The sequence below is a fragment of the Odontesthes bonariensis genome, chromosome 7, assembly GCF_027942865.1.
Source record: "Odontesthes bonariensis isolate fOdoBon6 chromosome 7, fOdoBon6.hap1, whole genome shotgun sequence".
NCBI classification, from domain to species: Eukaryota; Metazoa; Chordata; class Actinopteri; order Atheriniformes; family Atherinopsidae; genus Odontesthes; species Odontesthes bonariensis.
The window spans coordinates 18,425,345-18,452,178 of NC_134512.1; the positions used below are offsets into that span (position 1 = coordinate 18,425,345).

Genomic DNA, 26,834 nt, shown 5'->3' on the forward strand with positions numbered 1-26,834 from the left:
ATCTAGGAAAATGATTGCACAAGACCACTTTAAAAGAAAGTCTGGCTCTGAAAGCAAAATATAATGAAACGACGGGTGGTTCAAGACAAATACTCAGCATTAACAGCTTGCTGAAAGGAAACGTTTCTGTTCCAAAAAAATCTGATCCATTGAAATGAAAAAAAGTTATCCATTTTGTCTTTATTTGAAAAATTAAAATAAAGTGCTTTTTTATATACAATACAAAAAAAAGGGGGGGGGGGCAGTAGTGATGTATGATACAAAAAATACAATTCACAATATTTTTACATTGGCAGCTGAATTTACAAAACAACTTTACATGAAAACTAGTTTACTTGCTGTACAATACATGTTGATTAAAGTCAGAGCAACTTGTACTGTCACTAGCAGAAGGCCTGACTATAGTGGTTCATTAAGAGAGAGCAGACAATACTTTCACTGTGGCATTAATAGTTTCGACTTGCATTAAAAAAAAAAAAAAAAGTACCTGTACATAATGGATCTGCACTCACTGTAGCAAATTTAATATTGTTCTGATGACACCAAAAGCTGCCATTTGTGTACGTTATTAATAACAGTCAAAGCACAAGTCTTTTGTTTAGCTTCAGTGATTACAGTCTTTGAAAGTCATTTTTAAGTGCCATTTACAGGAAATGCGACACATTACTAATGCTTATATTTTCATAAAAACAGTTTAGTTGTGGTCTACAGTTTAAGAGTAAAATGTCGTCCCTGACTGAGGCTGGAGCCACTGGATCAAACAATAAAATAAAAAAGGAACACCTCATGAGCACTTGCTGTACAACACTGGCATGTATTCACTGTTTTCACTTGTTTCTAAGAGTGGCCAGTACTGTCACGCCTATAATGTCGCATTTGACTCTACAGCACTACTACCTGCTTAGTTGATCATCTCAAGAGGCACGTCACCTGATTATTGTTTCAGAAGGCATAATTCATTTCTGCCGAGGCAGATTTGTACTACGATCCATAACCTGCATTGTTCTAAGGCTTTAACTTAATGTGCAAATCCCACACTTTCTGGGTCAAGTTGTATGCCTTTTACTTTATGGATGTACTTTTATGAGATCTTTATTTTGCTTAACTATACGAGAGCTAAACTCAGGTAAGACTTATGGAATATTGTAGGACATGAAAATGCTTTCAAGTTATGCCATCATCCGTCTTAAAAATGTTAATGGTTAATGCAGTTTGATTGGTTATTTCTGCATAAATAAGACAACTAAATGCACAATTGCGCTGCTTTTTACTGGATGAGGGTGAACATTCTTGCTTTGATGGACGCCTTTAAGACCATTTCAGCAACAAGACTCTGTTTTTCTTTTTCACTGATAACACTCAAAGGTTAATGTTTCTATCAAATCCGAGGCTATACAGATGTGTTATTTACGTCAAATCATGTAGTATTTCAATGTGTATTGTTACCTCCTTTTGACAACAGTGATATATATTTAAAACGTTGGAGAATGACTATAAAAACATTTCACCCCATCATCGTGATGAATATTTATAGAAGTCTTATCATGCTCCAATAAATCAAATGCCACAGATTTACATTACTGTCACGGACCCTCGTCTTTTATCTGGTTTTATCAGTCCGGCCTCTCAGAGTTTCACTGTCTTCCTCCCTGAAACACTCCAAAAAAAAGGCTAAAATCTCTTGCATACTTGCAGTTAGTTTAATGAGCGTGTGGGTGTTTTTCTTCTATTTTTTTTGCAGTTCCACAGATTCCAAAGTAGTGCCGACACCTTTTTGCCTACTCAGTCCCACGGTGAGGTTTTTTTTCTTTGTGTTTACCTCACTTCACATTATGTGCTTTGCATAGACAGCCTGTGTCACGGTGAACAGCATGATAATACCTGGAATGAACTCTTCCTTTTTATCGCATCCAGTGATCAAAGGAAAAAAAAAAAAAAGGAAAAAAATAAAAGTTTGGCCTCCTCTGAGGAATATCTACACTCAGTAACAATTGAAATGCTAAAAAAAAATGGTATCTTCTTTTTATGTCATATTCTTTTAATTTCTCTTTGTGCTGTGAGTGCAACGGTGCAAGTTTCTGCACAACTTCTACTGAGACGATCCTGTGCTCGTGTTTTCTTTCGATATAGATAAGTTTGATAAAACTTTTGAATCTCATTTCTGAAACATTTCTTTCGACCTGTTGTTTTTCAGTTTAAAATATTACACATAAACATGTGTGAATGCACACAGGCTATCTAGACTTGTGTCTTTCTTGTACGTGTATGCTCCGTGTGAGTGTTTGCCTTGCTACAGTACAGTACAAAGTGCATAGCCTCAGCGAAGAGTGGGCCCTCACCAGAGGACAGAATGAAAATAAAACATCGTACACTGTGTCAGTGTTGGTGGCAAGATGTTTGAATGTCACTCTGCCTTTCAAAGCATCACCAGTATATATGGACGGACAGAGTGGCAATGCTCTGCAATTCAGTCACTCAATCATAGTTGTGCAGCCACCTCGAAGCTTGTTACATTCCTGTGAGCTATATGTGTGTATGTGTCGGAAGTCTGAAGGCAAATAGGAGCTTCATCATTGCGCTTCAAATGCACTTGGAAAAAAAGGGGTGGTGAGAAGGAGATAAAATTAAATGCACATTGAACACAGGGACCAAACAGAAGAGGATAAAGTGCGAAATCTGTGTCAAGAAATGTTTCTTGATGAGATCTCTGCTTATCCCTCTTATATGGTTTTGACTTTCGCAAAAAGCGCACTCTTTTCTTTGAGTCCACCATATGTGACATGAAGCCAGTCTCACACTATAGAGTCTTTAATTTCGGATCCTAGTCTGACTCGTGGGCGTGGGCATGTAGGAGAAATCTCTACATGGCTCTCTTTTAAGTTCAGAGGCCTCTTCTCAGACTCCGAGAAGCTCTTGCTGTTCTCGGGTGATGAGCACTCGTGCGGTGGAGTGCTGCAGATGTAGTTATCATTAAGGGTCTGGTAACCTTTGTGATCTGACACTGATGTTGTTACTGTGCTGCCATTTAGCGGCAAGTTCTCAGCTGGTTTCACCACTATTCTGGGCTTCTTCTGCTGCATGTTTGGGCACTCTCCCTCCTTGAGCATGGACTTCATGTGGTTGCGGTTCCTGTAAACCACAAACAGTGAGAAGACCACCAGGGAAAAGCCCAGCAGGGCACACACCACAATCAGCTCATTCCAGTAGGTCTTGGTGTTGATCTGCGGTGAGCGAGTCTCCCCTGGTAGGATGATGAATTCCTCCTGTGAGATCTGCGGTATACCGGAGTGGCCTGTCAGGGTGGTGCTCTCCTGCTTGGCCTCGCCCCTCACGCAGTAGTTTGCCAGCAGCTGTCTGAAGCCTTCCTCCACTGACCAGCACTCGTATGTTTCCTGCCTGTTAGCTTGGGCTACCACCACCAGTCCCCCTTCCGAGCTAGGGTAATGGAAGTGACCTGTGCTCTTACTGAACTCCCACTTCCTTTCAGCCAAATTAGAGCGCAGCTTGCAAGGCAATACTTTGAATGTGTTGGCAGGGATAATAATTACCTGGCACAACAAAGTACCTGTAGAAAGGGAAATCAGAGACGGATCTGCTCAGAAGTTGCATGAAAGAAATTGCACATTTCTATCTGGTACAGAATTTGGAATAATGATAGCTTGACACAATGAATTGACAGTTTAAATAAGAAGAGTTCACATACGTGTGGGTAGAAGTTTAGCCGTCCGTGGGCTTGTCTCAGTCTTGTTGCAAATAGCTGACGTGTCCGCTTCATCTACATCCTGCTGCACATCACTGAAACACATACACTTAATCATTAGCGCCAAATAATACATTCTAAAATGCAATCTAATTTCAACTAATATTTGCACATCAAGTTTAAGCAGCTGAGCAGTTTTTTTTTTTTTTTGTGCAAAGGGGTTCATACTTGCTTGCAGGAGCACGTCTGACATCGACACATTGCCTCCCGTTCCAGGCACAGTAGGGATCCCTGGAGAGGATGCACTCCCCACAGCTTTGATAATTGGTGCAGTTGGCTACTGGGACCTCCACCACTTCAGATAGAGAGGAAACATAAAGCTGACCCTGTGGAGGGGAGATGATGAGGCAGGGGGCAGGCAGCAAGTGCCCCAATACAGTTAGTAGGTGAGCTTTTTCATCCTTTCAACCCTGTCTCAACCTGATATAAATTTACTTTTGTGAGTTTTCTTTCAACCATTTTAAAAAATAATCAATTTTCTCTGATGTAAAAATCTAAGCAAACACAACAGGGTCCAGGAAGTGTCACAAATCCAGCTGTTGAAACTCCAGCTGTTTGCAGATCCCTCAGAGAGGAAGCTGTGCGTAATGAGCTCGGTGAACACAGGGCCTGCTCATTAGGCTGTGACTTCTAATAGCTTGTAGAATCTCTAAACTGCCAATAAATTATTTTCTTAAGCTTATTAGTTCACATCATGAGAAACTTGTTTGTCTCGGAACACTCCACTTTACCTTTTCAGTGTCCAGCTCAATGTGCTGCACTGATTGGGAATCACGGAAAAGCACCATCTCCTCGATGATGTGCATCTTGTTCTTTACATTAATGGCTTTATGGAGTCTCCCATCATCTAGAAAAGACACAGTACAACTTTAAAATCGAGTGGACCTGTGAAAGTTACAAAATGCTGGTTGATGGTTGTGTTTGTATAGAATTGTGAAGGCAGCTGGGAAGTGCCGTACCTGTGCCAATGAAGAGCACATTGTACACCTTTTTAGCCACTTGGACTCGATGGACGGCAATCTGCGTGTAGCGCACGTTTCGTTTCAGTAGAAGAGGTTGGCTGCGGATCACACTGTCCATGAGGAAGTGGTCTTTGACAAAGTTCAGCACCTTGTCTGGCATGTGCAGTGAGGAGGAGATGCCCTGCTCTCTGGCGGCATTTGTGATGCACTATGGAAATGACACAACAATTTTTTTTTTTTTTTTTTTTTAGCAAATATTAGCTCAAACTGAATGATTAAACAAACTGCTGTTGGAAAGCATCTCTATGACACATTGCAGTTTCTCTCTGTAATTAGCTTGCCAGGAAATGAAAGTGACCGTAATTTGATTGAAATCATTTTTTAGGAATAGAGGAATGTGACACCATGCGTGAATGGTATCTTCTCAAGCCTAAGATGGCAGTTACATTATAGATGTGCTTCATGAGTAGCGCGTAGCATCTGAAACCCATCATTCAGCTGACAGGACATGCTACCAGACATCAACATGTGCGTGTGTTCAGCTTCTCCAGCAGAGAGCAGCAAGTGAGCACTCACCGCTCCGGGCCGCGGCTCTGGGACTGGATGGTTGTATGTGTACCACTGCTGGGTCTCTCTGTTCACCTCCCGGTATCGCCCATTGAACGCCTTTTCCACTTGGTCCATAGTGAAGGAACACACCGCAGAGCTTCCCGATGCACCCTTATACCTTATAAGACAAACACATTTTGTAAAATAAAAATAATCAAATTGTCTAAAACCTCACAGAAGAGAAATGTTACACTGAAAATCTCCTGCAGGAGGTGTGTCCTCTTGTTTGAGAAAATAGTTTTATCGTTTCAAATCTGACTGATTCCCAAAAGAAACCCCTAATGTTGATATAAATACACCGAGTTCTACATTTTATTCAATAATCTGACAGATTTTACTACTTTTATCTCTCTCATAGTATCCACACCTTTAATCTCCAGTAAAAGCTTTTTCTAACCTGCAGGACATGTAACTGTTGTGGACGGCACAAAAAGCCTTTGCTGTAAAGACGGTTATAAAAAGCTTTTGGCCTAAGAAATATCAAACAGCTTTAAAAGAAAAAAAAAAAAAAATATATATATATATATATATATATATATATAAAATTGTGCCTGTAAAGTTTTCCTCAAAAGTAAATTGGCATGTGTCTTGCACCTCATTCAAAGCATTGTTTAGCCGTACTCGTGTATACCCAAAAGATGTCTCTACTGTCTGCTTTCGTTCAGCCACGTTCAGCTAGTTCTCACCACTGAGATGTGAAGACTCCGTAAAACACTGTGCTCCTCCAGTCCTCTGGGCTGGGTGTGAGTACAAACATGTCTTGGATAATGTTGAAGGGGAAGCCATCATCAGGCAGAGAGCACAAAAGCTGAGCCTTCAGGAAAGTGGTCCACTTCTTCTGCAGCACCCTCTCGCCGCCAATGTCACCCTGCAACACAATCATAGGAGCTTTGGAGTATTTTCAACTCAAAGCCAGTAGAGGGCGCAGTAATATGAGGCAGACTCCTGTGGAGACTGTAGACAATGCCACTGCACAGTTTGATACATAATTGTGATTTGATGAGATCTGGCAGGCTTGTGTGTGATGCACATCCTGAAAAGACGATGTGCGTGTGGTATGTTGCCATAATGTACCAAGACATAAATCACATATTGAATGTGACGTAAGGAAAATAATCCTATCATCTTTGTTTACCCTCTTCGCGACAAGAAACAAACAGAAAGAAAGCGCTGCATCCAAAGGTGAAGCACTTTGAATAGACAGAGGTGGAAAACATTAACTTCCTATAGTAAAACCATTATGAGCTGAATCAGCTATGCCTGCCACACAGATATACCCTGAGGCAGAACACTTCTAGGTCATGAAAACAATATACTACATCGACACAACAGAGATAGAGATAAAGCATTTTCAAGGCTTAGAGGAGGGCAATTGCTTTTAAATGAAAGAGAAAAAGAAGCATTGCCCCCAACAATCCCTCTTCACTGACACCACTGCTGTGATCCAGCGCCTTTGGCACAAGCCTTCAAAGAGCTACGAGTGGCACGGGACCACCATGACATGAGAACTAATTGAGCTACACGGATTCCACGACAGGATATCAGCACAAACTGCAGGGCAGCGACATCTTTAAACCTCACTGTGAAAGTGATTATTTGATGTATTTGAGACTGTCAAAGAGATTATAGTCCACAAGGAGTTGCAGGTCTGAGGAAAGGGACTACATATTAAGAGCGAAGACGGGATGAACACACGGTTTGTGTTGTACATCACATATCCAACATGATAAAAGACTGCTGTTGTGAGATGTTTTTAGGATGTGACGATCAGAAGATAAGAGAAAATATTAAATTTAAATGACATGAAACCCTTCAACATGACACCTCAATTAAGTCCACTTTAGTATTACATTAATCAGAGGAAACTGTGGGAAAGGGAAATGACACATGACCAATACTGAGCCTCTGATGCAATTACTTATTGTAGTAACCCGGGCAGATAATGAGCAACATACATATTCTCTTGTCCTTCTGGCTGAGCCTACTTTTATAATTTAATGCGACCCTGAGCCTAAACTGACTACTGAATAATTTAGGCAAATGCATTCCATCCATTAATTTCTTGTAAAAGCATCCCTTGTTCAAAAGGCTGCTGAAAAAGCCATGAACATGGCAGGCAGTAACAGGCTTCATTCTGGGAAACCAGACAATCTTGCAAACTAAACCATGCTTTGTTTTTGTTTGTTTCAGGCAAATTATTGTTTATCCTGCCATTGTTGGCCTCACTGATGCGTGAATAATGTACCAAACATATGAATGTACACAACAAAGATGGGGGCAGCAGCTGACACCCTCAAACGAGTTAATAATTCATCTAAAGCAGTGTCGGTATTTGATAAATCTAACCGTAAGTGACACCATATCTTCTCTTTATTTTTGTCTCGTTGTTCTGCTTCAGTTTGTCTTACATCTTGTATTCCAATCATTCTTGTTTTACTTTTTTGGGAAGCACTCTCCCAGAGCATGGCACATTATTGCTTATTTCCTTGTGGGCAATCCATACCAAGATTTTTTTTTTTTTTATATACTGAGCACTCAATTGAACCATGTGAGAATCCCAGCCATCAATAAGTTACACGAGCCTGTGTTTACATGACTTTGTTAGGTGGAATGTTTTTTTTTTGCGAAACTGGATGTGCGGAAAAACTGAGTTGGTAATTGAATGAAGAAATTATAACCCTCTGGGCCAGTGCCTGGCACGGAAACAGCACCCCTATTTAAAAAGAGCCCTTTGCTTTGCATTGCACCGCTTCAAACTGTCAGCTTTCATTTGTCATTCTCCTTTTAAAGTCAGAAATGTAGGTTTTTGCTAAGGGAACTGGTGAAAAACTGGTTTGGGATTTTTCTACGTTTATATTTAGAAAACAATGAATCCTACTTATCATTAACACATATTCTGTAATAAACTCAAATTCTACACCAATCCAGGCCCTTGTATTTAGTTTCTGAATCCAGGCCTGAAGATAAATATTTAGTCGATACAAATTGAGAGAGAGGATTTGGAAACAAAGAATTAAACAAGAAGTATAGATGTAGGGGGAATGTTTTTCTCCATCACTCACTTCCCAGAAGGTCTTTGAGCTTATAAGATGTCATTTAAACTGAAAGCAGCTTTTGGAGGACCACGCACATGCCCGTGGAGGAGCATAAACTAGTACAATCACATGAAATGGATTGTAACCAACTCCTCGTTCTGATTTGATAAATTACTATAGTGACATTAGGGCTGGATGTTGCTCAAGGGTACACAAGCTTCTATAGATGGGCTATGTGCCCTCCAGCATCACTCACCTTACACACACGAGCAATGCGTGACACAATGGTGTTGTCAAAGAAATCAAACTCCTTCCCCGCTTCACTGAAGAAGAAGTAAATCTTATCGTCATCGCCCACTAGGTTGCCCTTGGGCAGGCTCTCCTGTATGTAGGCAGAGCTGACAAAGGCTGGGTCTGAAAGGAATATAACAATACTATCACACTGGGATCAAGGGAAACACGTCCATGTTACCAAATGGAGTCCAGTTGCAACAGGGATCACAGGTAAACACTTCTCGTTCACATCATTTCTGATGGTGTAACATTGTGGAGCTGTCAGGCAGTATTTTCTTTTTGTCACGTCAGCTGTGACGTTGAAATCAAATATAGAATGTTTGTTGTATGAAAACATAATGAAAAGCATTGGTTTCGAGCCAAAGCACTGTACCTTGAAGCCAGTTGAGTGAGTTTTCTGTTTTTAGAGCAGTTCCTTGGCTCAGACTCTTGTAAATGATGGGTTCATTTCCTTGAAAATTACTAACTGTGCCGGCATACAGCTCTCCATCTGCAACACAGTTAAGAAGACCAGCGCAATCTCAATATTTATCACGAGGGCATAAGCTTCTGTGTCAGAAACAGTAGAGGTTATGCCACAATTTGTCTCCATATCAACCACATTCACCAAGTTATTTGACTGTTTCCAACTAATCAAAAAACATTCAACAAAGCCAGATTGGGATCATCATGTGACAGTGAGACCTACCAGCCATGATGGCAGTAGACTTGTATTCTGGGTTAAATGGGCAGCGACTCCGTCCGTCCTCTGTAACTATCTCACCAGTATCACTCTTGACAAAAGAGAAATCTGCAGTGCTCTGAAGGAAACACACACATACACACACAGACCACATGTTGACATGAGTAGCTGAGACGCAGAGCTATAACCTCTCAGTAAGCGCTGTCCTTCTGTCCTGCAGAGAAAAGGTGGACAGTCATTTTTGGGCTGAAGTTGAAACACAGGTCGTCTGTGTTTGTTTGTTATGGATTGTTCTAAAAAGGCCTTAAAAGATTTTGGAAAAAGGGACTGAAAACCAGATCGATGTTTACATAATCTTATTACATGCATTAAATATTTGGATTTGTGTCCCATGGGCACAGGAGATAATAAAATAATGCACTTATATTGTATCTGTCCGAGCAGAGCCTCAGACAGACTGCTAAGTGAGCTGAGAGGCAGGAAGTAGTGTGCATCAGATTTTAGATGCTCTTCCTCTACAATAAAATGAATAAATGCCATACAAAGTCCAGCGTCAGGGTAATCGACTTTTTCAAAGGAAAAAAAAGATGGAACTGTTTTATTTATTTTCAGATCTTTATCAAACAAGACATGCAAAAGTGTGATCACAGCAAACAGATGTGTTATGCAAGTGACTGTGGGGACTTACTATGTAAGCACAGATCGGGCTGAAGGCATATGTTCCACATACGTACAGGTGAGTGCTGTTCATACGTAGTAAAATCTTGATGTAGTTGAAGCAGTCCGTCTGTATTAGACATACAAAGAAAGAATTCCATGAAAATGTTTAAAAAGGGATTTTCAGCTATTTATTGCTAAAAAGATTCAGCACTATAGGTGACTATCATGTATTTCTTATCTTTGTCTCTGTCTCGAGACGGAAAATCTTACAGAAGCCATTCGGACATGAAGGTAAAAGTAAGAAATTATTTGCAGTGACTCAAATAGTTTTTGTACTGAAAATTGCATCATCAGAGCACAATTCCAAATGAAACGGTTCCTCCTGCGTAAGTGCTCCTGTGTAATAAGTGTTCTAGGTCGAGGCTGACAAAAGAGAGAGTGTAAGAGAGGAAAAGTGTGTATGAAAGGAAGGGAAAAATCCATTGTTGCAGTACGGAAAATTACAGCCACTCCGGAAATGTCCGATGTTCTGCCCAGGGATCTGTTTCCAAAATGCCATTCAGTAGTGGTCAGTGTAACCTACGAAGCAACCCTGCTGTCATGTAAATAATGTTTGCGCCGTGTGAGTTCAGCTTCATGAGCTTCAAAACCAGCAGTTGACTTGCCTGCAGATCTTTGCCTTTGAAACTGCACTCATCTCTCTTCTTCTCTGGAGTTTTCCACGTGAGCTGCAGGAGAGAAACGCTGTCAGGCTCAGACTGCAGGTAAAACAAAATGAGGGGTGTCCTGTTCATATTGGACTTCTGGGATTATTTCATATTTATTACTAAATTATTAGTGAACCTCAGGGCTCCCAACATTGCTATGTTGTGTATTTTTACTCTGCACATGGCATCACAGCTTCAAACTGCTGGCACACTGGTTCTTACATTTCTTTGTAGCTTAACTTCACTGATATCCGAGAGGTTGAGAGCGAAGAGACTCTCCCGGGCGCCAACATAGAGCATGTTGTCTTCGCTACCGAGCAGGAGGGAGGTGTAGTTGAAGACCCCGTTGACTGAGAAACTTCTGGTTGTTCTCTCTTTTGCATCTAGACAAACAAGAGGAGGAGGCATGAGATGTAATTGATTGATCTATCTGTCTTGGCTGGACAGAGGACATCATTCAGTTCATTAGAACTCTTGATAGGCTATTATGCGCCGATACAGGCAGAAAAAGAACAAAGACACTTGAAGATGCAAACGACTGCAATAAATGTGACATTTGCAGTTTTTGTGTCCTCTTAATGGAACGGACCGACAAACCCCAATAAGTTTGTTTTCTCTAAATTAAAACCAGTCTTTAGTTGACCAGCCATTGTGACTATAAAAAACAAACAAACAAAAAAAAAAAACAAGCAGAAACTGTTTTAACTGGCATACCATCTACCTATCTATCAATAAGTATCTTAGAAAAATAAATCCTGACAGGAACCTTTAAGCCACCAGGTTGGACTGAAAACAACTGGAGATCTGGGCCTCACAGTATTTTGCTAAACCTGAAAAAGCTCACCACAATAAATGAATCCACGTAGCACCTCATCAGAGGAGGAGAAACTCCTTATATATCCCCTACAGTTGAACATCATCACTAAGCGAATGGCTTTGGTCCAAGGAGGAGGCAAAGGTTAAATTATCGTCTCTCCTAATCACTGCTGCTGCTTTGTGTATCAGAGATTTGAAGGCCTTTCACTGCTGGCCCAACTTGAACAACTTGCCTTAATTGCATGCCAGCATAAACAGAGCAAGAAGCTGATGGAAAGTTGAAGTGACTGAAGCTCTGATACAGGACCTCTGCTCTTAACATATGATGACTGGGGAAAACATATCGAGCTCCATTTATTTTTACTGAATAATATTGTTAGTCTGTGAAGTGATTTAATGTTGAAAGAGGGAGTTTGTTGTGTGGGATTTGTCTTTTAACAGCTATTCTGAGGGTCTGAACTAAATTTGCTGAGGTGAACAGGCAGCACTGACTTTTCAGAAAAGCTAAATAATTTTTTTTTACCCTCTTAAGATAGTAGCTCTAATTAGATCGAACTAATTCCTAATTGATACTAAAACTGTGAGGCGTAGAACAGCTCAGTAGAATAATAATCTTCACCCCATAATTAATTCATACAGAACAATTGATAACATGTCACTAAAAACTAAAAACTTAGTAGCAGAACAGAGAGATTACAGGGAAAGATGATGTTTGCAAAATTTTAATACAGAAATGCTGCAAATGTAAAAACACAAACTCTCGTACCAATGCATACAAACACATACAAACTAAGAAATGCTACAAATGTCTACATAAACCGTTTTCTTGGACGATAGCTAAAGTGATATGCTTAGAAGCGTCACACCAAAGCAAAACACTGTTACAAGTTCTTTAGATTTCAAATATGAAGCCAGTCTGTCCAAACAATGACTGTTTTGAAATCTGCTCCAATATTTTCAGCCATGTGAGGAGACCGCTTGCAAATCCAGGCAATAAGCAAAACAAAAACATACAGTAATGCATCGTTATATTGAGCCAAAGTCTGAATCTGAAACTGGATTAAAACCACAGATGCTGGTGGTAATAATTAGAGTTGTGGCACTTTGCTGCATTAAACTAATCCAGTCCAGGTAGAGTCATTATGTTCGACTGATAATAAGCTTCCATACCCTGCAGTATGTGTGACCTAATATAACCTCATCTCAGTGCTACAGGAGGTTGAGAACTTCCTCTCCCTTGGGAAAACAAGATGTTAATAGCAGTCCATCGCCACGGCAACAGCAGGCAATATTGTAGTTAAATCTGTCCGTAAAACCACAAGAGGTTCTGCTCTACGTGGTGTACATGGGCCCACAGGGGCCACTCTCCTTCCTTTTCACTATCATTACAGGATAAATGGACTGCCGCCTCAAACCGGTACTGTTTCCCCCTTTTTTCCTCGCCATACAACCTTGGGCAAATTTAACTGATTGACAGGAAAAGACACACAAAGGCCAGTGCTTGAACCGAAACAAAAGCTTTGAGAGATTTTGAGAGGAGGATATCTGCACAATTATTCTCTGGAGTCAGATCACCACTGTCATACTTAGCAACCACAGTTGACAAAGGAGCAACAATGGGATGCTGAACTGAGAACCATTCAAGAGATCCAGGAGGGTTTTGCAGCTGTGGGGAGCTTTACTTTAATCTTTTTCAGGAAAACAATCATCTTTCAGGGTACACCAATAGTTCAACCTCAGTTTAAATAAATTTGTTTAGAGCGTGGCTGTGGCTGGGGAGGAAAAGCGGTTGTCTCCAACCCTGTCTTCAAAGGGTCATTGGGCAAGAAACTGAATCCTACACCGTCAGTTATATTTTTGCCAAATTCAAAAGATTATCATGACAAGAGAATCCATCTCTCTAGCCTCCAAGCTCTGCGTTTGTGGCAAAATCATAAAAGTTTGTACAAATCAGTCTCCTATACTGGCAGGTTCCATGAGGTAATTTTCTGATAGTTCAGTGTAACAAGCCACATGATAAAACGATGCTAGATTAGTTTAAAAGAAAAAAAATCTGATAATTTGGTGATTAGCAGCCAAAAATGACAGGGTCATAAAGTAAATATGTCAAAATCACTGGTTCCAGCTTCTCCACAATGTTAATATTTGGACTATTTATGGCTGTTCAACTCAAACAAGAGACCGGAAGACATTACCTTTAACTCAATGAAATGTCTATGTGTTCCGTCATTGTATTTAAGAAATTATCATTGTTGTAAGCTATTATGGATTTAACAGACTTTTAGATTTTCCAAACTGTAGTCATAAGCAGAAACTTGATTTCCGACAAACTTGCAGGTCAAACATTGTGTAGACTGTTTTCTCCTGAAGAACAACACATGCTAAAGAGTGCATCCTGATTAAACTTGTCCTCGCCTCCGCTTCATTCATGCCATAGTCTCCTAAAGAATCCCCCCTTTTGTTGTTTGACTGTCTGAGGTTTAAATCTTCAGGCTCTTTTCATGACATTGCAGCTCCAGAATTGTTGTGGTGTATAGAGAGAAGAGGCAGATGTGAAGTTCAAGGGAAGTACTTGGTGCAAGAACAGCTTGTTTCTGCAGAGGAGTATCAGGCAAGGCAGAAGTGCCCACCATGTCATTTCGGAAGATGTGTAATAGTAGAACAATTCATTCTTAATTGAATATCTTGCTTTTCTCTTATAACAGAGTCGCTGGAAAAAAAAAAAAAAAAAAAAAAAAGGTTTAAAAATGGATGCTGCACATTTGAGAGGTCTATTTTTGGGGTGGATTTAAATTAAAGTTGTTCTGATCACGAAGCCACATGTTTTTACAGCACTGAAGAATACAGTATGTGAGTTGAGTTGCCGCTCTTCATTTATGATTTATTCTGGAAGAAGAGAAACAAACCACGACTTGAACTTGAACAACATTTGTAAAGGAAGACTGCGGCTTTTCGGTGATTATCCTTTACTAAGATCTTTTTATATTGACTTTTACTTTAAGATATCGGATATTTTTTGTCTTACTGGTATGTAGATGTGGGAGTTGTTTTCTTGAGAGTTGTTCTGAAATCTCTAACATCAAGATTTCTTCAAATAGATAAATAAATTATTAAAAAGGAGTCTACATTTCAGGAACAGTCACCCTGCTTCAGTCAAATCTCCACATATCTGTCAAAATTTTTTACTGGAATTACTTCCCTATGAAAGTTAAGGTCTTAGTATTATCCCGAGAATATGAAGCATTGTCTCTGTAAAGACTCATTACAACCCAATTTTTCAACCGTAGTTTTTTCCAAACAAAGCTGAACACGCCTTCAGTTTATTTGGGATACTTTGACGGAGGCGGATATTTTAAAACTTCAGCACATGAACTCCAAACTATGTGGTTGTCATCAGGGATAATTGAATGTTTTTGGTAATGTTGGATATTTTTATTTATTTCTTTTGAGAGAACTGATCCTCAGACAATGTCACATACTTAAAGTTTAGACAAAGAAACAGGACTCAACTTTCTGCTGCCTGCGCCATACTGATGGAAACATTAGGCAGAGGGTTAACAGACAGACGACCTTCTGTGCGGCAGCAACTGAATAAACTACACAAAAAAGGAAGCCAGCAGGCAGAGCTGGAGGGCTTTGCACCTCATCATGTCACTGATAGCAGACCCCTGATCCTAGAGTTTGAGAGAGCAGCTTTGTGTGGTTGCAACACTTCATCTGTGACCCTTTCTACAAGTGCATGAATAGCACACTCCATGATTCAACCTCTGACAGCTGTAAGCAATGCAGTCACTGCCATTATTGTACAATTAAAAGTCATTTCTGCAAATGACACTGCTAAATGGACTGAAATACTCACTTGGACTGACTTGCTAATCTATTTAGAGAAGAAATTAATTACATGGAGCTTAAAGGAATCCAACATTTTTGCTGCAGATTTCCTAATGGGTCTGTGTATAAAAAAAAAGTAGAGGGATCATTAAAGCATGGAACATCCCTTCTAGAGGGGAACTGCAGAGTAATTTGTCCTTTATTGACAAAGATCTAAGTGCTTTCATTTGTTGGGCCGTAACTACAGAAGGCTTATTCAACCGGTGCCCTCCCTTTTATCAGCTCTTACAGCTGCATGCTCAACGGATCAAGTGATTGCAAACCTAATTGAAAGCACCTGGTTGTTTGCTCTCCGCAGAATATTATCAAAAACAAACTGTACAGGAGGTGAAATGACCAGCAACAAACCCTCCTTACAACCGAATCAGCTTCTTCTTAATGTACTTCAAAATGAAAATAAAGTCTATAAAGAAACAAAGAGTCTTGCCGCCACTTGAAATAAGAAACCTCACCTGACTTTATTGCAGACAGTGACCCAGAAAAAAATGCCAAAGTCTTTCTTGTCCTCAAGAGCAACCGCAAATACATAATAGATCATCTTTAAGCGATGTCGGATGCCCCATTTCCAGTCTTTTGACCATAAACATGACCTACATTTCCATCTCTGAGGAAGTATAAGAACGCTGCATGCAAGTGATAGTCTTGTGAGTTTCCCATTTGAAACAAGGTAGAATGAGCAACAGAGTTCCAACATACCACAAGCAGATGAGAGACATCTATTTTTTTTCATTAAACAAATCCCAGACACGTGGTTCTGTGGCTACATAATCTAAACTAAACTACTGCTTCGCCAGTTGTGCAAAGAATATTGCTCACAGTTTCAATCCATTTTTATCGTAGATAAAATGTGTGAGCAAAGAGACCTAAAGGACAACTCTTTGCTCGGGAAGGAAAGGATACATGTCTGTAAATAAAACTGCTTTTAGTAAAAGTGATTAAACTCCCCTGCTGGGAGTGAGGCAATGACTGCTCTAACAGGAAGCCACACTGCCAATGGGAGTCCCACTGTGTCAGTGTTGCATTGTGATGTCAAGACAGACAACAGCTCACTTTGGGGCACTAACTAGATTATCCAAAGTAATTTTAAACTAGCTATTAAGAGCTGCTGCTGAATGGGTAATTATGTGGGAGAACAGGCCTGGGAAGCTGAAGGACAGACTGAAGCATCTGGAGTGCATTAAGACAACAGGCCAAGAGGGTCAATTCACCAGAAGATTTCATAAGCATGCTGTGATCCCACTGTTTGTATTTGTAAATTGTGGGACCGAATCTTGTTAGCAGGGTACTGTTTCCAAGACATCATTCTGATAATGAATAATTGATTTTGAAAGCAACTTCATGAGGGCTGGTTAGTTATGTTAAGTGCTGGAAATACTGTAAGTGCTGAGGAAAGTGCAAGGGACATTTGTTGTGGGACTGCGTTATATAATGGGAAGCCAATTGATATGTTAACATTTCTATACAACACTTTTTTCCTGTCATTTGTAAAAGAGCATGCACCTCTGCTCTCGAGGACTGCTTTCTCGTGAAAACATTGATAAGGCAGTCTGTAGTTCAGGGAGCAACAAAAGCTGACCCTGGATTAACCACAATAATGTTAACCAGCTGCTGGTTCATCAGGAACTCACCATGACCCTCTTTCTCTGGTGTGAACAGTGACTAGGCATCAAGAAGAAAGGAACTCTGCAAAAGGTCTTGACATGTTTCTAAGTGCACAGCAGCACTCTGACCTGACCAACCGATCTGACTCAGTGATGTGCTAAGTTGTTCAATGGAAGTTAATATTGAAAACTCTTTCTGTTTCTATTTCTTATCATACGGATCAATCAGTTTTGTGGGTAATCAACTTTATACGGACTGAACTAAAAGTAATTCAATGTAATTGATAATCTCAAAACTACTTTCAGATTGAATGTATAAAGGCCCAAGACGTTGTTTTATATTTTGCTCCCTTTGCCAGATTAACAATCTAAAGAGCCCATATTGCGTTCATTTTCCCATTTGCTTTGAGAGTCTAACAGAGGAAGTGTAAAAGCTTCAAAAGATGTAATTTTCCCTAAAACTGTAAAATGCTGCAGCCCCACTTGTTACTCTCAGCCTTTCAGGGCTCCTTTTCCTGTCTCTTTCAGGCCCCTCTCCCATAAAAGGCCCAGTGTACTCTCATTGATCAGCTAATCAAAAATTTGTGAAACGACAGCTGCTTTCTCTTTGAGGTGGACCAAAGTTGTCACTTAGCAGCATTTGTGCAAATTTTTTTTATTCTTATGTCATTGAACAAAGGCAGAGACGTCTGGGCCACAAACAAAGCTTTTCAGGAAGTTCAGGAGAGACGAAGTGATCAGATTCTTTAAGAAAAAAAAAAAAGTGTAGCATTTTTGCTTGTTATTAGCCAGTAACTTGCATTAAGCATTGTGAATTCTAACAGATGTTGAGCACTATGTTTGTTATTTACCACTACTGTGAGACTTACTCTTTTTAGTTCAACCAAACAATGATCAGTGAGCTAAGCCACGGTGAGAAGAAACTGAAACAAGAAGTTGTGTCTTCACACCAGTGACCATGAGGTTCCATACTTTAGGATTTCTAGGTTTTAGAATTCCTACCACAAAGAAATCCCCTTTCAGATCCAACACAGAAATGAAAAGCTGTATCACTTGACATAAGTGTAATTTTGAATTACTTGAAAGAGGCTGACTCAATTGGTCCAGACTTGACAGCTTTTAAATAATTAAAAACGTCTTACTGCCAGTGTGGCTGTGGCTGACATGGCCCCTAACCAAATAAAAGCACAACAGTCACTTGATGTGTAACAGAGGCTAAACAGAACAACAGGAAAAGACGGGCAATAAAAACGGCTTATAGGTGTGCCATTAAATAGTGGTCCAACACTAAGCCAGTCAACATGGTCCGCGTTAAAGCCTGGAACAAAAGCAGAAAGAAAGGCAAACGCAGACTCTGCTCCCTGAGCCCATGATCCGTACTGATAGGCGCATAATGAGAACCAGACAAGTGTTCACACCATAACACATACAAATCCCCATTCATTATTCATGGAAGATTACCCTCTTCATTAAGGCAGAGGCGGGGACCAGGGGACAGAGAGGGAAGAGGAGGGGAAGTTGGTCTACGAGATTGTTACAGGATGAAGATCAGCTCGGTAAAGCTCTGGCCCTCCTACACTGCAGACGTTTAGGCATGCAAGCTGTCAAGCTAACTGGGACCCAGATAGGACAGAGGGTACCGGATACCATGACGAGGCCAGGCAAAAAGTTCACGTCCCTAAGGCCTGCAGCTTTGAATTCTGCTTTGATACTGTATACACAATGTGACAAAGCTGTTCTGCGGGAAGCTGGAAAATGTCACTGTAGCAGAACAGACGTTACCACAGCAAGGCAACTTTTATCACCGGGCCCCCGCTGACCTTCTTGAGCCGGAGGAAACTTGTTCTTTGCCTTACATCACAATTTAAAACCTCCAAACACCAACAACGCCAGTCTTTGTAGATATTCTTTGTGTTTGTGGGCACTTAACCACATTGAGATGTCAGGAAAAGCTGATAAAGTGACTCATTAAGATTTATGGAGGACTGGGACTACCTCTGTTGTTGACGCTGGATTATTTCCGGCACAACCCTTCATGGAAATGTCAAAGCTAATCAAAGTCACTCAAGCTGCAGCAATGTAAAGGATATAGTAAAATAAGTTGAGGACTGGTTAGCTCCAATAACATATCTAAAATAGGCACAAGTTAAAGAAAGTATAACATTGATTAGCCTCAGTTACCTGAAATGCATGCATTAGTTTATATACTGCAGATTTATGATATGTGGACCAGGTATGCTTTATGGGGTTGTTCAACACTGGTTCCACGCCCTAAAAGCAAATCTTTAAACCAGAACAGGAGAATGTGTAAAACATCTTTTCCGTGAGTGATTGATGATGTGTGTTGTTGTGTAACGCTCCATCGGGGCCGAGCTGTGGGCTTTGCTTAGGCTTTAAGGTGCGAGAGATTATCTGTTTGGGTAAGAGGTCCAACATGTGGGAAGGCACAAGCTCAGACAGGTCACACATTTCACCAGTTTGAAAGCTTGCTTGGCTCAATATTAGCCATATATTCGAAAGGCAATCCAAGACTAAGTGAGATCTATCAATGCAGTCTACCATAACATTACTCTTAATGATCCCTTACCATGAGTCACTGTGCTGTTAAACTGTTGAAAGCTTCCACTGATCCCATAATTTCTCATTGTGTTTAATTTCCATGGGGATCCTAAAGCACAGTTGATGTTTAAATCCAGCTTGTCGTCTCAAGTACACTGGTATATTGCTTGATTGATTAGACCAGTGATGATTAAATCACAACTGCTAGTTACTGGTGGCCTCAGTGCCATGTATTACATAACAAATCACACAGAAAAATAGCACAAAAGGTGATTTAACTCAAATATATTCTAACAGTGAAATATGACAGGAGCTTGTTATGTTTCCAAGCTCAACGTGTTTTACAAGCTGAGACATGAAATGCGTATTATATAAGAGCAATAACTCTCAGTGCTTCAGAGGACATGTCCGACTGCTTTTTGTGAGTTACAGCACAACAGGTCTGCACATTTTGCAATTATGTCTGACCTGTAAGAAGTCAACAGCCAGCTGTCACTCGCAGTGCATTTACATGAGTTTAAGTCATTGTAGAGATGCCACCATCTCACTCATTAAAATCCTTTTATTGCTAGCAATGCACACATCTGAAATGTGCACAGTCTTTTTTCCAGTGGACAGAGTTAAATGAATCATATGATCAGTTTTGCAGGCAGAATTGTAGAGCACAGAGGATGAGTCGAGAAGAAAACAGCTGTTTCTGTTGACCCTTAGAAGGTTCCCAGATTATACAGCTGTGTAAAATTTGACCTCCAGCGAGCTTTGAAGCACATAGAGAAGAAGCTCATTTTGACTGATTATTGACATTTGGCCATGTGCCGAAAATCATGCAAAAATTGCATGTATCTGTATCTGCATGCATCATCCTAACTGCCTCCAGCTGGAGGTTTTCTAAGATCAAGGTGACGCCAGAGCTCACACATGCTGAGAGATAATCGCCTGAAGAATCTGCAGCTTTTCCCTCCTGTGATTTAAGGATGGTTACAAGTGATACCAGAATATCTTTGGATTAAACATTCCACGTAAATAAACACCCTATGTAGTAGTACTAAATGTCATGGTTATTCTATGGTGAAGAAGTTGTTGTACTTACTGTAGGAAAAAGTGAGGCGTGGAGTGACATCATTTTCTGTGACAGCTGTATGAAAGCAGCCAAGAAGAAGGACAGTGTAGACTGGGAGACAGAGCCAAGCCATACTCAGTGTCCACATGCCTCTCAGGACCACCTGGCAGTTGCAGTATTTGACTTTCAGGTTTTAGGGGAATTCATGAAGAGCGTCTTTTTTACCCGTGTTTGATTTCCTTTGCTTTTTCTTTGTTGTCGTCCTGCTGCTCCAGGCGTCTTGAAGGGAAGGCTAGCACACAGCAGTGAAGTCAGGGCTCTTCTTCGATGCTGAAGACAACAATTCTGGATTGAAATGACAACCAGTGACCTCAGAGCAAGACACAAAGCTCCCTCTGAGACACCTCAGGGTCCAAGCTGAGATCTAGGAGGAGGAAAAAAAAACATTATATTAGTAAGTATATAGGCAAGCTTTAAAACCGAGATCCCTAATTGTGAAGATCTTCTGAATTCAGTCTGAATTCTGAAATATTAAACAGAATATAATTGGGTTTTGGATAATTGCTAGCTGGAAAATCATTACAAACCCTTTAATTTTGTACCGTACTATTGATCCCACACTGCAAATGTAGTTCAGAGAATGGTCTTTCCTTGGTATTTACAATCTTTTTCTCAAGTTGATGCCATTGGTCAAAGTCTAATTTGTCCAATGGTTGTCTTGAGGAGGTCTGAGGTTGCAATGTTACTTTCAGTTTCTTTTCATAGGATTAAGAGTAAGTGATACCTCTGCAGTGATTATAAACAGAGTACTTCGTGAATTGTCCTTGGTGCAGGGTGTGTTCGTTCATGCACAATACTCCTGTCAGGTCAATTTGATCGGCTCCTGATATGAATGAATAACCTTGCACTCCCAAAGCCATAATCTAATCATGCACTGCGTTGAAAACAAAGCAGAGATTTCATGGAAATCTATCTTAAAGGATTGACAATGAAAGGGTTTGACACCTAGAAAAGAACACATATAACAAGAATTACAGGTGTTTCTGTCCCACAGCTTTCCGTCCAATGAACTTAAGAGTTGTTTGTTTATTTTTTGTTTTTTTGAGTAAAAGGAAACTGTGCGAAAAGATCTCAACCACTCACATTGTGAGAGCTTGTAATTCCCAAACGTCATAGGCAGCTTTCGTTCTTTCCGCTCAGTCACAATGAGAAATGTATGGGGATAAAAGCATCCAAAGTCACAAGAACAGGTGAAACAACTGTGAAAGCCTGCTGTTCACTTCTTTTAAAATCCATGTAGATCAATTCAATTTATTTTTCATTCAAGAATGGACCCATCTTTGTCCACAAGGTCTATAATAACATCAGAACAAACCCACAAGACATCTATTATAACAGAAATGGAGCTATGGGGCAATTCATTGATGTTGGTTAACCAAACACAGCGAGGCGCAAAGTGAAACTCAGTATAGACTTCCGAGTTACAACTGCAACAGCTCCATTACATTTGCCACTACGAGATCCTCAAATCCAGCCAACTGGAGGTTCAGTTTCATGTGAAGTATGGCAATCAATAGCAGAGGGCAGCAAGTGAAGCTATTCCTGGTTTCTATTAGAGTGATCTTGACTCTTAGTCAATAAGCAGTCTGATGCTTGTTACAAACACAGACATCACCAAATCTGAGGCGGGCAGATGATGTTTGGAGGAGCAGGAAAAAACTGATAAAAGGCCAGAGAATCTGACACGAGGACTGCTATTTCTGCAGCAGTCGTAGCACACGAGACGTGAATGGGAGAAATACAACAAACGTGAGGTGCAATTAATCTATTACAAATTTCTTGTGAATAGGAGGTTTTTGAGTATTCCTTTATAGGGTTAACTTATTTGACCAAAGTCATTTCCCTTCTCACAAGTGCCCAGTCCAGATTTGCAAATGCTGTAAAAGGAAAATGAATCAAAAGTGTCTGGACACCGGAGACTGGGACTCTCACTGATCCTGATGACAAACGCAGACGGAGTTCTGAAAGGTTTCTGCTTTTAAAACTTCAGCCTCAGCCACCATCTGAAGTTTTTAAACAATGGCCGCTGACAACATCTTATGTGAGTCAGTGGACTGAAACATGCAACAGACAAGCAGGGTGGCCATAAGCATCATTAGTGTTCTTTGTGTGAAACGATTCAAAGTAAAATCCCACTCGAACAACCAATCCTCGGAGATAACATTAATTCTTAGTTCGTGTTGCAAAAAAAAGAGACCCGCATGAAACCCACCGAGGTGTGTAGCGAGAGTTGGAGAGTATGAGAACAAGGGTGTCTCTGACAGCAAAGAAATCTATATGCAACTCTGCACTTCACTGCTCTCTCCTGCACGATTTATAAACTGAATCATCCCTTTCACTCTCTACACAGACTTGATAGTGTGCTCTTGCTCTGGATGATACTCTCAAATCTCCCTGCCTGTGATCTCCTCTTAAATCCCTGTAGAATTTCTCTCTATAATTTCTAATCATATATATATATATATATATATATACATATATACACACATGCACATTTCGTTTTGAAATTTGAATAAACTCAACATGGATTACCAAAATTTTTCCAAATATTCTTTTTTTTTTTTTTTAAACCAAACTTGACTCTGGAATATCAACAATGCACCGGCAGGTGTTCATTTCTGACATATACAATGCACAAGTTTCTACTCACTAGCCCATTATATCTTCGTAAAAGCAACAGCTCTTGTAGTCCATGAAGGGAAAAATAATTAGCTGGGGAGAGGAAGAGACCGCTAAATCAGGGAGTATGATGTTCTGCTGGGAATTGGGTGTGAGTTTGTCACAAGGAGAGGACTGATTCATTCACACATGGGGTTGAAATGAGAATAAAACTCCCTGAAATATGCAACTCTGTCAGCGTGAAGTTGAGAGATTACAGAATTAGCTCAACCTGTAATACAAAACAGGTATGGAAATTTAAAAAAGTAACATTTGAACATTACCTTCCCTGCACTGTTAATATGAGTTACAGCAGAGTATTTCACAGAGGAGGAAATAACTTTTATATTTAACTAAACAGGGAAAGTCCCAGCACTCTGCCAGTAACTTCCTGTAATAAAGCCCCTGGTATACAGTAAATGTATCACTATAAATATACATCACTAACTGCCAAAGCAGGCCCAAAGACAGAACTTCCTATAAGAGTGTGAGTAATATAAATAGCAGCGCTGCTGAAACAGGTGGTACCGCCATTAACATTTGCTATTCCAGGAGAATAGGACAGGTCAAGGCTCCACAAGCAGTCTGTCTACTTGAAAAGTGTTGACTGATAAATACGACCTCTTGGCATGCCTGTCATCTCAAGAAGCCACCTGTACACATGCACACACGGGTCGTCTATGTCGCGCCCCTGAATTAACTTAGGTCACATGTTTCAGCATGTGGCCTTGAAGCTGGGGTCAGTGCCAACCCCTCCTGCCCCTTTAGACAACTCTACATCACTGAAGGACTGTCAGATGTGTGACGTAGCACAGGCGAGACATGAAGGATATCACCTGTCAGGTGGAGCTTCAGTGGAAGAGCACGTCTGCACATTTGGACAATGGTTGGGCAGTTGTGTGGGCGTGTGATGATGACATAGGCTTCGTCTGAACTGGTCCCAATGACTACTTACTTTATTGAGCAACTACCTGTAGAATCATTCAGATTGGATAACTATGAGTACCACATGGCTACACTCCCATAACAAAGCTCAAGCTTTAAGTGAATCAGCTTTACAGGAAATGCTGAGTAGTATAACCTCGCCTCAAAATATAATGACTCAGTGATAACAGAAGTAGCTCCAGTTGAAACTGATTATGTATAAGTCCAAGTTCGTCCAATCAGTTAGAATTACTTTCTGTTTGTGTTGTTTGCCTTTGTTTGGACTAATACTTTATGGTAATATACTCACACTTTATAAAGTCTTAGACATTTCTTAAGGTTCAATGGCCCAACCTGGTGGGGCAAATCCCAAAATGACTACAGCTTGCATCGAAAGTAAGGCACAAACTTAGAGTTGCAGGTGCGACACAATCCATCTTCCGTTTAAATTCCTGATTCTGACTTTGTCTAAAGAAATACCTTTTCATTCCAGCCCGACCCATTTTACATCCAATCCCCAGACCCAGCCAAGAATAATTAATGGCTCACTCATCCATAAGTGAACCGTACAGCAGTAATTATGACCATATGCTATTCCAAAGACTTTTAATTGCCTAATTAAAATCTTATTAAACTATTGTACAAAGATAAGGGACATTTTGAACTTAAGTTTCAGGGCAGTTTAATTTATCAAGGTTGCTTGTCCCCTGGCTTGTGATACCAGGTCAAAAATGGTTAATTTTATCACAGTTACTAAAAAAATCAAATTTGAAGCAAACAGAAGCTAGGAATATAACAACAGATTGGTGTAATATATGGCCGTGAAAGTGGTTGAGCACATTTCATCATCTTCGTCTTTTGGAACCTACAGTCCTTAAATCAACCCCGTCTCAGAGGTTAAAATATATGAAATGATATTCAATTTCATTCAATTTGCCCTCTGTACAAATTTCCATAACAGATGTGGAGGCTGCAGAAGCAGCTCGCTGATGAAATGTAAAGTAGAGGAACTGCTAGGTCTGTCGCCATGCCTGCTATTACTATTTGTGGGGTGTATGAGGAAAAAGCAGCAGGAGCTCTGTGACAGACATAAGTTCATTAATACTGAGAAGGGCAAGGACGAAGAGAACCAAATGAAAGGACAAAAACCCTTTGCTACTGATGGACTCACCAAACTTATACAGTACATTAAAATTTGTGGGATAGACAGAAATGACCTAAGAGTGACTAATCTCACCAAACGATGCTGTGAGATCTTTGCTAATGTACTCTCTTTGCCTCTCTTGTCTTTGTTTTTTTACTTCTTGGCACTTCAGTTAAATCTTCTGTCAAAACACATTTGACAGGGCCTTAACCTATCTTAAAATTACAAACATGTTGGCATTATTAAACCCTAGAGCCTGAGGGACTGAGGAGAAGTAGGAAGAAGTTTGTATTTTTTCTCTCTGCACCCTTTTCAACTTTTAGTGTAAGCTGATCCACTTTTAGGAAGGAGCCTGTACTGTTGATCTTGCTGGGATGGCCTATATCTTTTCTGTACTCTTTTTACTGTAGTCACACCCTCTTCTGGGAAAATGAAGATCTATATCTTTATTCAGTTTTCTCATAATAAACCATCTGTAATATCACATCTGTAATGTACACACTGCATTTGTTCTAAGCTAGCAACACATTTTCATATGCAACTGGTTGATGCAAACATGAAGAAATTAACCTCATTCTCCTTTATTCATAATGCTCTGTTATCAGAGTTTTGAGTACTTTCAGCATTCAGACGTGACATTCAGCAATCACATCTGTAAACCATCCTGATCTAAAAAATTTCTGTGCTACGTGATATCCTAACATTTGGTGAAAAGACATAAATGGACACTGCTGCTTACACCGCAGCTGTTTTTGATTCCTCTTTCTTACTCCAAATAATCTGTCTGTGCTTTTATCTTTAAAATACAAAGAAACAGAGGTTATATTTCTTTACTCAAAGGGACAGCAAAGTACACGTAAGGTACAGAAATGGTCCTTGAGGCGATTATGTTTATGCATTTGGCAGACGTCTTTATTCAAAGCTTACCGAGGACATTTGTTTAATTCTAAAGGTTGAAAATCATCACAGGTTTTACATGAATAAATGAACTTTAAACCTACGAGCAGGATATATTTCATTGTAGAGTATGTTTTTATTAATCTATTTTAGCATTCTTTGTAATCCTTCATTATCATGTTTTCCTCTAACTCTTTATTGGGATGTGTGGAACAGTGGTATAGTGATTAGAAACAGGATGGTTCCTGGTTCAAGTCTCGGCTGGGCACTTTCAGTGTGGATGTTGGATGTTTTCCCTGTGCCCACATGGCTTTTCTTGGGGAACTTTGCCTTTCTCCAAAACAGTTTGCAGTCTAAAAACATCCATGTTAGGCTATCTGGTGATTCTAAATTGACAATGAGTGTGATTGTTTTTTTTTAGTTTTTTTTTTTTTTATCTGTTCTGTTCTGTGCTCTGTGGTGGACTGGAGACCTGTCTGTGGTGAATGAGGTATTTTTTCGTCCGACAAGATCTA

General features: G+C 40.1%; 1 protein-coding gene across 3 annotated transcripts in view; it reads right to left on the reverse strand.

The window, feature by feature from the left end:
- Positions 1-149: 149 nt before the first annotated feature.
- sema4ba (sema domain, immunoglobulin domain (Ig), transmembrane domain (TM) and short cytoplasmic domain, (semaphorin) 4Ba) overlaps positions 150-26,834 on the reverse strand; it is a 45,306-nt gene continuing 18,621 nt past the window's right edge. For all 3 annotated transcript variants that reach the window (XM_075469832.1, XM_075469831.1, XM_075469830.1), the window contains exons 2-15: positions 20,667-21,060; positions 10,932-11,092; positions 10,668-10,730; positions 10,031-10,129; positions 9,349-9,460; positions 9,034-9,150; positions 8,623-8,780; positions 6,018-6,199; positions 5,299-5,449; positions 4,720-4,930; positions 4,492-4,607; positions 3,929-4,086; positions 3,704-3,795; positions 150-3,565 (exon numbers count right to left, since the gene is read on the reverse strand). In XM_075469832.1, coding sequence (XP_075325947.1) covers positions 2,793-3,565; positions 3,704-3,795; positions 3,929-4,086; positions 4,492-4,607; positions 4,720-4,930; positions 5,299-5,449; positions 6,018-6,199; positions 8,623-8,780; positions 9,034-9,150; positions 9,349-9,460; positions 10,031-10,129; positions 10,668-10,730; positions 10,932-11,092; positions 20,667-20,784 — 2,511 coding nt within the window. In that variant the 5' untranslated portion in view covers positions 20,785-21,060 and the 3' untranslated portion in view covers positions 150-2,792. The remainder of the gene's footprint in view (positions 3,566-3,703; positions 3,796-3,928; positions 4,087-4,491; positions 4,608-4,719; positions 4,931-5,298; positions 5,450-6,017; positions 6,200-8,622; positions 8,781-9,033; positions 9,151-9,348; positions 9,461-10,030; positions 10,130-10,667; positions 10,731-10,931; positions 11,093-20,666; positions 21,061-26,834) is intronic.